Genomic DNA, 14,018 nt, shown 5'->3' on the forward strand with positions numbered 1-14,018 from the left:
TATATTCATGACCACTTTTGAAAAATTCATCGGGTGGGGGAAGATAGGCAAATATAATAATAAAATATGTTTCCTGATCATTATGCCAACAAGCATATATGATTTTCTACGCTATGGTTGAGTAGTACTTCATCATTTTCTCTCCTGCCATTTTATGGCATGCCACTTTGATTTAGTTTACTTTTTTGTTTTGTTAATTAATGAGTTTGATACACAATAAACAATTTTCTATTTGTCTCCTAAAACCCAGGCAGAAAAGCAGTGCTGCCAGATGAGGCAGTATTTCCCAACCTTTATTGAGCCAAGACGCCCGTTTTACAGTACAAAAATGCAGTATATATATATATATATATATATATATATATATATATATATAAAACAAAGATGCATTTGGAATTAATAAATAATAATATTTGGATAAATTAAGAGAAATGTAATAGTTTACCACGGCTCCCTGATGATCTCTTATGGCGCACTAGTGTAAGGAATCACTGGATTAAAGTAATATGACTTGGTTATATTGTCAGATTTATTTATTTTTTTATGTAATCTGTAAGGGCCAAGCTGCGGAAGAAAAAAAAGCAGCAGGTAGTCGCTGGTGAGATGAGCAAGGCACCTAAACCCCTCAGAAGTAACTCAAGGAAGTAACACTGCTGCTGCTGTGTGCCCCATCACTCTCATATCTCTCCATCAATGCCTACATGGTAACTATCACACGTCCCAATAAAGAGAAAACACAAAGAAGTCACACAAAAAAAAGCCAATAAATGTCAAAAGCCAACAAACCACAAAGTGAGCATCCAAGTTTAGAGTCCAGTAAATTTCTGACAACATCTTCATCTCTAGTTTTACAGTCATACAAAAAAAACCTATTTGGTAAGCTTTAAATAAAATTTAAAACACATGAAGTCTACCATCTGCTCCTGATAAAGGACATTAACTAGCTTTCTATTAATACCAGAGTTCAACTACAAACCAATAAACACTGCAATGTAATTATTTGCTCAAACCAGGTCCAGGCCTGTGAGATGCATGTGCAGTTCCGTTCAACATTAATAAAATGTATTACGTTACAATGAAAAAAATCACCACTTATTCTTGCATGTTTAAAATGGGGGATGTGCCATTAAAATAGTCTTTTAATTTCATGCAAAAGTGAAAGTCATATTTGATCCAGTATGATGTATTTTTGAAAATAAGAATACAAATAATAATTCATATTCATCCATCCATCCATTTTTTTTATACCACTTAGGTTGGTCAGGGTCACACGGAACAAAAGCCAGGCTATCCCAATAAATTACAGGAGATATCGAGACAAAAATTCACATCAATCAGTAGAACAGAACCTACTCCTACAATATCAATGACTCCCAGTGACAAATATAATACAGGTATGTTGTATTATTTTGTCCATTTGGTGCTATCTCAAAAAGAGCAGAATGACTTATGAGGTATAGTACCACATTCGCTAACAATGAAAAATCCTTTCATGGCTTCAAGAGACAAAACCTACGAGGGTGTGATACAGAAATTGAAATTGAGCCTTTTTAATTTGTAATTTCACAATGTTCCCCCAAAATTGAGATCATAACATATATGGGACAACACAGTGAAGAATGCGACTATTGCATCAACTTCACAGTCAAAGGCTCAAATCTCAGCTCGGCTCGTTGACCCAGTTTACCCTTGGTAAAGTATGGACGGGTGGAGTAAAAGACTGAATATGTCCTTTTTTGTCCGCTTCTCATAATTTACAATGTGATTCAGCACATTGGAGCAGTTGCTAAACCAGGATGACAGCTTTACACATTCAGGAAACTATTTTGGAAAAGCGGAAAAATTCAAAAAGACACAGGGCAGTAACAGAGATTTCATCTTCACCCAGGCAAAGATCGTATGTCTTCAGCTGTAGTGTAGCTAGACGTTGTGCAAACCCTCCCATGTGATCACTGATGTAGCGAGGAAAAATTGGTGGAAAATAGACCCGCTACTAGAGAGCTTGCATGAAAACATGACCTTTGAAACCAAGTACTTCCAACATCACGGATCAGGAAATGCTGAAACAATTGATTTGACGTCTGCTGCCTCAATCATCTCTTCCTTCCTGTGAAATGAATAGGGTTTGATTATATGCTAAGACATATAACAAGAACATATAAGGCATGTGAAAATGTTATAATTATAGTAATATTAGTTAAACAATGAAATACTTGTGGAAGGTTGTTTGCAGGTTTCTTGAGTTAGATTAAAAGTTGGGTTCTTGCATAAATATATGCTTCAAAGTTGGAAAATAAGACCATAGAAACCCCACAAAAAAAGCCAATTATAAGTTTATCACTTGGTTTTTAATGACAAAACAACATATTGTCTATACATTGTCACGAATGAACAGATGGTGTCTTCATTGAAACTGCATAGATGCATTTTTATTGGGAAGAAACTAAACTGTATATGTAATATATTGCAAAGAATTGTGTTAAGGCTGGATGAATTGTCCCCTTGGCTCACATGAAGGGATCGGGTGCTGGATTAAAGGGCTCTATAGACCTAGTGTTAATGTTTAATGCATGCCACAGGGCTGACTATGCTTATTACAGATGGGTCAAAGCAACTGTTGGGTTAGGAACAGTGTTTGAATGGCTCTCATACTGTACTTATTGATGTAAAGTTATACGACTTTTACAAACAGTGGTGTCTGATGTGGCTGGCATGATGTCTCATGTGTGTAGAGTTTCCCTGCTACGGTCATTTAGAGGATTTGCCGATATGTGTTTGATGTTTAAAGTACAATAGATTTGCACTTGTAGATTTGTGAGACGGAGATGAGGTCAGTTGCAAATGTGTGACAAGATCGCAACAATACCAAGCTAAGGTTTTGCATGACACACACAATTAAATACATCTCATATTAGGGAGTTAACGCAATACAAATGTAAGCAAGTGTTTTATTTATCCTCCCAACAAACTGATTTAAAGGATGAACACACCCAGAGAACATATATTTTATCATTTATTTAACAAGGTGAAAAACTCAAGTTTTTTAAGAGTGACCTGACCAAAAAGACAACAGGCATCAACATGGGCTGATTAACACTGCAATAGGCATCAACAAAAGGGACATTTCAACAATTACAGTATATTTAGTGGAATAACATTGGCCAGCAAAACAATTTATCATGATGTTGATAAATGAGGATGTAAATCTTAAACTATCTTACCAGTATAGTCATTAGTTTTGCCAGTCTCTTCCAACTGTAGATTATTCCAAGAAATGCAGTCAGGTGAATCCACAAAGAGTATGTCACAAATAATTGATTAAAGGTTAAAATTTTACACTTCCTAGCCATACATGACTAAATGGATTTGTTTCCCAAAATAAACCCAATTTAAGTTAGAGTTTGTGAAGTGACCAATAAATATACCTACAGTAAATGTTGAGTGTCAAAACCTCTATTTTGCAACCATGTAAAATGTGAACTCAACTCAATCTTCATTTTGCTGAGATAAGAAGTTGACCAGCCAGTTACTTGGTCAGTAAATTGTGGAGGTGTTCAGAATTACTGTGAAAACACCTCAATTGTTTAATGACTAATGTTAGAATGTTAAACAATAGGAACTATGCAGACATGGAATTTTCTGATCTTGATTTATGCTTACAGGGGTAGCTTCTGATACAATAACATGACCATTAAAGCAAAATAAATTCATTACTGTTATGTTTACAGTGACCATCTATTTGACGGGTGTCAAACTCATTTTTTTCTCGGGCCGCATTGTAGTTATGATTTCCCTCAGAGGGCCATTAGAACAGTGAAACCATATAAATGTTTAATCACCAAATCATATTATTACCATTACACAACAAATTGAGGGATAACTTGTTTTGAAATCAGAAGACAAGGTTAATAGATTGTTCAAGTAGTGTTTAAGTTACTGTGGAAGAAGGATTTGGTAACAGAAAAATGCAATAGCTCAACATTAATGTTTATTATTATGACAATTTGGAATTTGGGTACAGATTTTAGCAAAAATCACGGAAGTTGACAAGCATGATTTGCTTTCGCGGGCCACATAAAATGATGTGGCAGGCCATGATCTATATCTATACTATAATATGAATGTTATTTGTTTATTTTATCGATAATCAAAAGAAAACTTTGGTTTGAGTATGTTTTGTATTTTTTGTACTTGTGATGCAGTGTCTCATCACACCGTGGCGCAAAACTATATGATAGAAGATAACCTACAGAATGCAATTGTTCTTCAATTCTTCAAATGCTATTTTCCAAACTTTTTGAAGTGTGCATTCATGGAACTATTCTCCCCAAATGGAAAAGAAAAGCATTGCATTAGTGGAATGACATTAATGATGTTTGTTTGAGCAAAGCCCAGAACATGAATACAACTGAAAACATTCCATCCACAGAGCTGTATGTTTAGTGGGAACTGCCATTGAGTGATTCAACATTGCTTCCAAATATGTCAGAAGTGGCTTGTATTTGTTATGGGACAAATTTTTCTTTAATAAATGACTGCTATATGATTAATTGGACTAATAAAGGAAGGACCACCAGGATAGAAACTAGAAAGAGGCTTTATTCATTGTTGACATTGTTAATGTTGGATGTCCTTGCAATCTCCTGGTTATTAATTTTGCTCATACTTTTGTTGCCTTATATAAAAATAATCAAATTACTCCATATATAGATGAACTGAATCTACTCTATCACTAGTTCTATGTTGACCGACCAACCACTTTATTAGGCACACCTGCACAATCTAATGAGGTCCAATGCAAGAGGCGTGTCCAAAGTTTTGTATTCACAAAGATAATAATGCTTGATTTTGATTTACAATGTCAGATCAATATGTTAACATTGTTGTTGTAGCAGTATCCTAAACTGTTTTATCATGATTAGGCTACCTTATTGACCTACATAAAATGGGAAAACAATTAGAAATAATCTTTAGTATGATGCAGTATGCACAGTTGTACCCCAGTGCAAACTATAGCCTTATGTATTTCTATCATTTTCCTATTGATTTTTGTTGCCATTCGTTTCTGTAGTTGTTGGTCTTTACCAAGCAGAGTAGAATACATTTGTCTTTAATTACTGTTTTAGTATTTCTAACAACTTCAATTTCAAATAACAGTTCATTGACTTGAGTAAAGTATTGTGTTCTCTTTCCACCATATTCAGCGGGTACAGTAAACAACAGAGTGTGGGAACCAAACGATAGCTAACAAAAATCAAAGGACTGAAACAAGGGACCAAAACACACAAACTAATCACCAGATGAGAGACAGCTGAAAAGGAACTGATTGGCTGATGCATGAAACGCATTACAAACAACACCAGGTGAAACAGACAATCAGCACGCAACACAAGGAAAGCGTAGCACAAAATCCAAGCAGAAACAAAACAAAACTAGATTGCAAACCAAGACTGGTCCAACACAAAGCAACATTTAATCCTGTTGGTCAGATAAACCTGATAAACACACAATCAAACATTTGATAATGCACAGGAGGTATGCTGAATATCAAGTTAATCCTTTTAGGTTGGATTCTAAATCCACCTACACTGTTGTCTGTTCTGTTGTGTATTACCATCCGTGTGGCTTCTTTAGGTACAAAGACAAGTCAACCATGGATGTTGGCACTGGCTCATATCAGCATCACCTCAACCTTTCTACAAATGTTTCTGGCTTCACATAAACGTGTGACAGTTTTTGACCTGCCGTCATACATAAATCATTTGCACCTAAATACCTTAAGGATAAGAGCATGTTATATGGGAAAACACATAATTTTTAACATCAATTTGCTATACTGTATATTATTTTTGATGTAAAAAAAATAATCCATTTAAAATATTTTGGTAAGAATTTGAGCCATTAAAGTTGCCCACATTTTCCACCTCCAGTGGTGCCGACCCTAGACCTTAATAAGGGTTGTTTAGTAAAAAATATATTTATAATCTCAACACAGCAAATGTGTCATCTGAAAACTATAGCATTTTAAACTGGAAAGAAAATGTACATTTATTGTGTTAAATATTTTAAAGACAGATAAAGAACATGATCTTCGATGATGTCAGTGACATAGGTGCACGGAAACACATTCCCCCCACGTCTCCCACAATGTCCTCTTACGTTACTCCTCAGATCCAGAATGCCCTATCACTAAATCATGACTAATCCAAAGTACAGGACTCGTTGGTGGGATAGTGAGGCAATGTGAGCCCCTGCTGACCTCTCTGGAGCTCCACCGTCCTGTGTATCAGTAAATCAGTCCGCCAACGCTTTCCCAAGGCTGCTGTGACTCTGAAGGTCAGGAACGGGAGGATGTGATCTGAGAGGTTATATAGGCCACAGGGAAAGTAGTTTAGGGTCCAGAATCCCACTGAGAAAGAGAGACACTGAGAGATGGATACAAGAAAGAGATATGACGACTGACACGTGAACCAAGGACAAAGATGAGTGCTAGACACTGGACGGAACTTGTGAAAAAAGACATCCCGCTGTGGGTCCGGCACATAAACACACAAAAACATGATTTTCGGTTTTCATCATTTTACTAGCCACAGGCCATGTCTACACAAACACAGATGTCTTTTGGCTAATTGTACACATGCAAACTGTGTTGAAGGACAATCCAAACTGACATTTTGGAAAACTTTTTTTTTGTTGTTGTTTTTTTGCTTGTATTATTTTTATGACATCACAGTGTGTGTAGAGCTCCTTTCTTGAGCCAATGTTATTTATTTACTTTTGTTAATATTGTTTTGAAAAGTGATATTCAGGACATTACATCTACTTTTTTTCTTGACTCACCATTGTTTTCACTGTGTTTTATCCAGAAATTACGTCTTTTGTTTCTGTTTCTGTTTGTTGCTTTGACATGACATGTGGATGTGTTTTCATGTAACTAGAGCTTTCTTGTGGTAATTTCTTTGTTTTTTTTAACCGATTCAATGTATGACAGATAAAGGCTAAGTATTATACTATAAGAATATAATTTGTTCTATCAATTTCTTAATACTGGCTCAGCTTGACTGTTTTCATTGGTTTTCACTTCAAAATAGTATGACAAAAAAAATTAAATTGTTTAATATCTTCTGATAAAACGAGTGACACTAACAAACAACAATGGAGGAAAACAAGGGTTTCTTGCATTCTTTTAACCATCCATCCATTTTCTATAGCATTCATTAAGGTCAAAGGTAACTTGAGCCTATCGCAGCTGACTTTGGGTACACCCTGGCCTCATATGAAATTAACAACTATATTTAAAATATTTTAAAACTCAGACTTTAACTGTCAAAAACTGTAAGAATGTCACCATTTCAACACCTTTCATAGGTGCTCTATATACCGTAACCAATGATAATACAAAAATACCAATGGCAATATGTGGTCTTCTGCAAAGGTTAATTTTGATTCAATACCCCCCAAACTCCACCCTTGAGTTTAGAAGTGTAACATTTCCATTTGTGCATCTTCTCTTTTTGTTTCTAAGGCAACTTCGACAGTGGAGCAGTTAAACCAGATCGACCCGCTTAGCACCGGCAAAGAGAACAGATGTGTTCCCAGATCTCAGAGCCATGTCTCATACGAAATAAATCATCTCCCGAGTTGTCTGCCTGCCATTTCACTGTCAGCATTTCCAGAAGATATGCTGCCTAAGATCCTGTCCTGGTTGAGTATGTATTTCCAATGCGACCATGGAACTGTGTCTGAATGAATAAACAATTGCTAAAAAACATCTATGTGTCTCTCCAAAGACAAAACAGCCTTGCCAGGGAGAAAAAAAAGTGAAATGTTTGTTTGAAGGAAACTAATCCTTTTCTATTTAAGTCGCACAGTTCAAAATACTGATGAAACCCATGAAGGTTCGGGTTACTACTCTCTTGGTGTTCTCTTCAGTGTGTTCATAATAATTTCACAGTGGCTCTAGATGTGCTGCTTCATGATCAATATTAGCTACTTGTTCAGCATTCATTGAAAAGCTGAATTTTATCATTGTACAATCCAAATAATTTTTGGGGATATGGTACTGACCTTAAATGTGGACCAATCGCAATCCTTCCGAGGCCATGAGTATGCCTATGCCAGATGTAAGAAAATGTCCCGCAGGCATTCTCAAAATATCAAGTTTCTATGAACCAGGCAACCTATGGGCGAACAAGCTTAAAACTAAACACTTCTGGCAATAGCTGTTGCTGGCATGGAGGCATAAACACTTCATTTAATGATTATTTGCCGCAGGTTACTTGACGCAACAATACCTGTAAGTCTCCTCTAAAGACGAATACACAAAATTGGGCAAACACATACAGCATAAAACCGATGCATAAAACAACAGCTCTGTCTGTCTGTGATTTGTTTTTCAATTGCTGTTAAAATTCTTCATCAATCATGTCATGTAATGGGGATTTTTTTATGCATTAAAATTATACAAATAACTAATAAACTAGTAATTACAAGTTCTTAGAAGAAAGTAGTGTTGAAAATAGAGCACCAACACACACATTCGTAATTCATAGTGAGGACACTTCTGGCTCAAGATGGAGGTGAAAATAGCATTTTCGTCTCATCTGAGACTTCATCCAAGGTTAGCGGAGTGAGAAAGAGTTTACCACATGATGTGTTATTACTCTGCCCCACAGTTACGTGTCTCTGAAAAAGGTGGAATATTGAGTTCTCTACCTTTCTTTATTTTACTGGGGAGTTTTGATACCCTACAATAGAGAAACCATAGTGCTAAGTGCAAAGTGATGATAGAACAAATTCCTGGCAGTCTTCACAGTGAGGCTGTTCATTTTCCATCATTTTAATTGTTCTAAATGATGCTTTCTGGCTCATGTTTAACATTAAAATGCATTACTACTCAGAATATCACACAAAATGAATACGCAACTGAATTTAAATGATTCACAATTAAACATGTAGAAGGAGTGTGTAAAATATATGGATCAGTAGAGGTAAGGGTGATTGGGGAGAATGCCTGAAGCTCAGAAAGAGAATGAAAGAACTCCCAAGAACAGTAACCCTGTTTCCATCATGGAAATCCAGCAAAGCAAAGACTTTTCTATTTTTAAGAAAAGGTCGTCCTAGTCTGCCAAGTACCTGTAGGGAGGGCAGATGGAGACAGGTAGTAAGGTAAAGGGTTTAAAATCAATCAACGCTTAAGTCCGTGCCAAGTGAGATCAAATGGGGAGTATGAGTGGAGAAAGTGTGCTTATAGAAAGATGTCTGGCAATACTTGGCTCTATGTTTAAGGATGCGATTAAACAAAAATGTACAGATTTGTTTTTCACATATACCGACAACAATGTTGTCAAAATGCTCCCCATACCAAAAACCCTGAAATATGGATGCCAGGCCATTATTTGGCGCTACGTCAAGAAACATTACACACGCGTACCAACCGCTTATCCAGGAGAAAACCGTCTGTTCAAACCCCTTTGTTGGTGCACTATTTATTTATGTGATTTGCGTAACAGTACGTTGGCATGAAATGTGACCCAGATGTACACAACTACACAAGAGACTACATAATCACTACTACAGCAGTGGCCCATCATTACCACAGTTTTAACTGTAATCGTGCATGCCAAGAGTGAACATTTTTCCAAGATGATTTCTCAGGTAAAAAAAAGAAATAAGAAAAAAAGAAAATGGAGTTTATCCTAGGGTGCTGTGGTTGTGGTGCAAACATTGTTTTGTCTGCGATTACACATCGTCCTCATTGTGCCGCATTTAAAGGGAATAAGAGGAGCCGCTTTGATTGGACACGATTGAAATCGGCTGTGATCACGCCCACAGTGGAACAGACCTCCTTCGTTTAAACGCGCCAGATTGCGCTCATCTGCAAAATTAACACAACCCGGTCTAACCCGCCTCCTCCCAGATTTACACTGCCCGCCACGCCGGCCACGGAAATAGAGCCCTTAGTGTGTATTGTTTTTATAATGTTAACAGTGGTCGACTTATTTTTACATCTGTATGAATAATATTTAAAAGTTTATCTGTTCAGTAAATGAAGGCTTTACGATGGGGACAGTCCATCCCAGATCATTCCAAATATTCTTTATGGTATTTTATTTTCCTCAACATCTAAAAAAAATCTGAGCCTTTTGTTCAACCTCAGAAGTTTCAGTTGATTTTGGCCTTTTCAGGGGAGTTCAAATAGAAGGCAATTTATTGTTCTTCTGCCACAAACGTTCTGAGAATGAAATATAATCTTGAAAATTGCAGCAGTTTATTTTGTTTCTTTCTGATCTTTCTGATCTGCTGTTGGATTCAACAGCAATCACATTTTTTTTTTAAAACATCCGTCATTGCTTCACTATTCTTCTCACCAACTTCTTTTCATATTTTCTCTGGAATCCTAAAATCACAAGTGAGTGTGCGGTTTTGCATTATGGTAATGTGAGGAGCGTTAACTGCAGTGCTCCAGTCAGTCAAACATAATTTTTTAGCCGACAGGTGATCCCATCAATCATCAGCAATTTGTTGTCCCTCAGCAGTTCTTGATGGCCCTTATTTCTTTTTGGGTGTGCGTATTTTAGTGTGTCTGCACACACCAGATGGGTCTGTGTAGTGGGAGGAAGTTTTGGAGAATGTACTTCCCGCCGGCCTCATAAAACATTGATAACAAAGACGCAAATTACATAAATTCAAGTACAAGTACAGTGTACACATATAAACACAATTGTCATAACCTTTAACAGAATCTTTACACTGAGGTTTTATTCTTGTGTTACATATTACACATTTACAAACAAACAATCTTTGTCCTCCATTGACTAATCGCTAGTCATATTTGAAAATTGACAATTTATGCCTACTCTACAGGCAGTTAATAACGTTTTATGAAACCTGAAATAAAACGCTTGGAAAAATCTTGTAAAAGTGCTGTTCAAGCCCAACACGTCATCTCTGAAAGCTTTTGACTGCTGTATTTAATTTGTGCATTAATTTTGAACTCACAAGGTTTTTTTTGTAGTAGCAGTAAATTCTCATAGTTGGAGTATGTATTGTTTCCTCCTTTTGTTGTGACAAATGCTCAGCCAGCACATTTGATTCATCAGATCCATTGGTGCTTGATAGGAGCTGTGCTTATCCAAGCATAACCAAAAAGATTCAAACAAGTCAAGATGAGGCAGGAAAGCATGGATGCTGACAAATAAGAGAAGCAAGCCCATGCTTTTTGTTGGTTGACCATGTCAGTGCTACACAGTATGTTCGGCATGTGTGAAGGTTGTATAAAACAGAAATACAGACAAGACTGACAAGAGCGACACATTGAATTAGACAATTAGAATTTGATTGAATTGATAGTGTTGTTTTTCTGTGACTTGGTCCCATCATGGGCTTTTTTTCAATCAAGCCACTGTTGTGTACCACAAGTCATAAAAAAGCTAATCTGATACCCCTGCTTGTCTGTGATGTAGCTGTGCGTGCGTGTGTGCTTGTCAGTAATGAATCTCTAAAATATTAAAAAACCGAGGTATCATTGAACTCCAAGGTTCAAGGTGGATATGCTGGCCGGGATAGAACCAAGGTCAGGTATACAGTATGTGTTTGACTGTATAGGTTGTACTCTGTGTGTGTGTGTGTGTGTGTGTGTGTGTGTGTGTGTGTGTGATAGACTGCGTAGTGCTTTCAGGTCTTATTTGAAACCAACTAGATGTTAATATTGATGTTGTCTGTCCTCAATATATAATGTGTAAACTTGATTGGCTAGTCATCACACTAATTCATAGACAAGAATAGTTATGTCAGTCATAGGGTACTGACTAACTTTGGGTGAGCCAGCGCAGGGTCGATTCCAACTTTTCCTCCTGGTTTTGAGATATCGCCAAAGTTCAAGTTTTTGCAAGCTCTGCAAGCAACCCTGAACAATAAAAATAATGCATATCCTACCAATAGCCCAGGGGAGAAGTTTGTTTGGCGTAAATTTGTATTTTTATTATTTTATTTGAATTAATCATTTCCATTTGAAGGTAACATTTATATATAGTCACTTAGTTAAAAGTTGCATGCATTGTGTTTCTGTTCAAAACCTTGCATAACACAATATTGCTTCACTGCTCTGTATTTATCATCAATGTGTAGTTATATTACGGTCTGTCTCAAATTTAAAATGAATGAGCAATATAGTTTACTTTTTGCATGCTCCATCTGAAGTGTTTACAGTTTCTGTTGTCACACTTTCTGAAAAGTGATGCTCAATTAAACATCCCCACCCAGTTGTTTTAATAGTATGAGCCTTTGAAGGGGTTACTACATCTAGTGTCAACTGTTTCATTTGAAGATAAATGATAATGTAAGTTACCATCCAAACACTACATGGATTTGAGGAGTGAGTTGAAAATATTTAGGTAGGAAGTGGATGGGAGGACAGAAGACCATCAAATATTTCTACATTTCAATCAAGCGCTATGAGTCACAAGTTCAGAAATAGATCCCTCTCTTTGAGAATTATTTACCAGAATAACGGTTTGTCCTGGATGTTTAAATATTTCCAAAATGTGGTTTTAAAATGACAGCTAAATCCCTTAATTCGTGATGTTGTTGTGTTTTATGTGTCTACTTTTAGATGTATACAAATGTTAACGCAGCAATGTTCATCATTCAAATGAAGCTAGAAAAGTTCACTTGGCCTCTTATTTGGATTTTCTGTAACTGGTTTTTGACAAGTAGGAGCACTTCATTGTCTGTACATTTAGGTTTAATGATTCAACAGTTTTCCACAATTTTCAAATTGATCACAATGGGAAATTGTATGTAGAAAGTCAACCATATCACAAGCGATCTCATATCATGGTTTCAAAGTATGCACTAGTTGAAGTGAAAAAGAAACAAATGTCCTGTCTGTCCATAAGCTAGAAAGAAGCACAGAATGTATCAGTCAGGCTACCTTTTCTCCAATATGAATGATGTTCAATGGATATTGCAGCTTAGAATCACTGAAGGAAGAGATAAAATTAAATTAGTTTTTTTTTTTCTAATTAAAGCCAAGAATTAGAATACCGTTCTCAGTGGTATACTCCAACCCCCACTCCCCACCCCCTTGTCTCTGCCCTCATCTATTCTCCTCACACACAATGGTAGAGCACAGTGCGAGCGGCAGGGCAGGAGGTCTCAGAGGCTTAATCTTGCTGCTTGCAAGGTACAGTCATAAAACTGACAGTCTAACTAATTATCCCTAAAATTACAACATCTTAATGTTCACGATCACAGCATTGTTGTGTGTGCGTGTGTGTGTGAGTGATTTGGAGCTGTTCATTAAGCAAGCAGCTGGAGGTGGTCCCCTGCATGCATAGTAAAGATCAGATGTGATGCTGCTCATTGTTCAGGTTCTTAGCCTTTGTCAACTTGAACAAAAACAAAGAAACAAGTGAGAGTCAACTAAGAGTGCGATTTTTCAAAGTAAACTGACATATTGTGAACACACATTGTATTACAAACTTTGGGTTATTCTCAGGTGGTTTTCACACCCTTCATGTTATCATTGCTGCCTTTCATTGTGGCCTCATTGCCTTATGTGAACCTATGAATCTTGAGGCATAAATGGCTTTCCGTTTCTATGATAGCAGATTTGCTATGTGATTAGAACTGTGCAAATACTATTTCTTATGGATTCACATCTGAGCTAAGACTTAAATACCCTGTCGGAAAGCAGACACAGGATTACTACAATAACATAAGGGATTTACTCTGATCTCATTCTGCTCCTGACAAAATGCCATAATGATATGCCATGGCCTACGTGGTTGTGATCTTGTAAAAAATAAAGTGTTGACATTTTTGGGTTCAAGGTTAGAGCATTTGATATGACTCACAAGAATCCAAAAGAAAATGACCCAGATAGTTAAAATAATTTAAGACATTCACCAAATGTATTGTTCTCTTAACTGTGCCTCATTGTCTTGCCCCTTTTGTGCAGTTTATATTCTGTCCAACCCCTGACCACTAAAAGCTGTTAAACTATTAATTCAATA

General features: G+C 36.6%; 1 protein-coding gene across 1 annotated transcript in view; it reads left to right on the plus strand.

Moving 5' to 3' along the window:
- The window catches only part of epha3 (eph receptor A3), a 105,523-nt gene extending 97,813 nt beyond the window's left edge, over nucleotides 1-7,710 (plus strand). Inside the window, exon 17 of the mRNA XM_061791514.1 lies at nucleotides 7,526-7,710. Coding sequence (XP_061647498.1) covers nucleotides 7,526-7,550 — 25 coding nt within the window. The 3' untranslated portion in view covers nucleotides 7,551-7,710. The remainder of the gene's footprint in view (nucleotides 1-7,525) is intronic.
- The last annotated feature ends 6,308 nt before the right edge of the window (nucleotides 7,711-14,018 follow it).

The sequence above is a fragment of the Phyllopteryx taeniolatus genome, chromosome 12, assembly GCF_024500385.1.
Source record: "Phyllopteryx taeniolatus isolate TA_2022b chromosome 12, UOR_Ptae_1.2, whole genome shotgun sequence".
Lineage (NCBI taxonomy): Eukaryota > Metazoa > Chordata > Actinopteri > Syngnathiformes > Syngnathidae > Phyllopteryx > Phyllopteryx taeniolatus.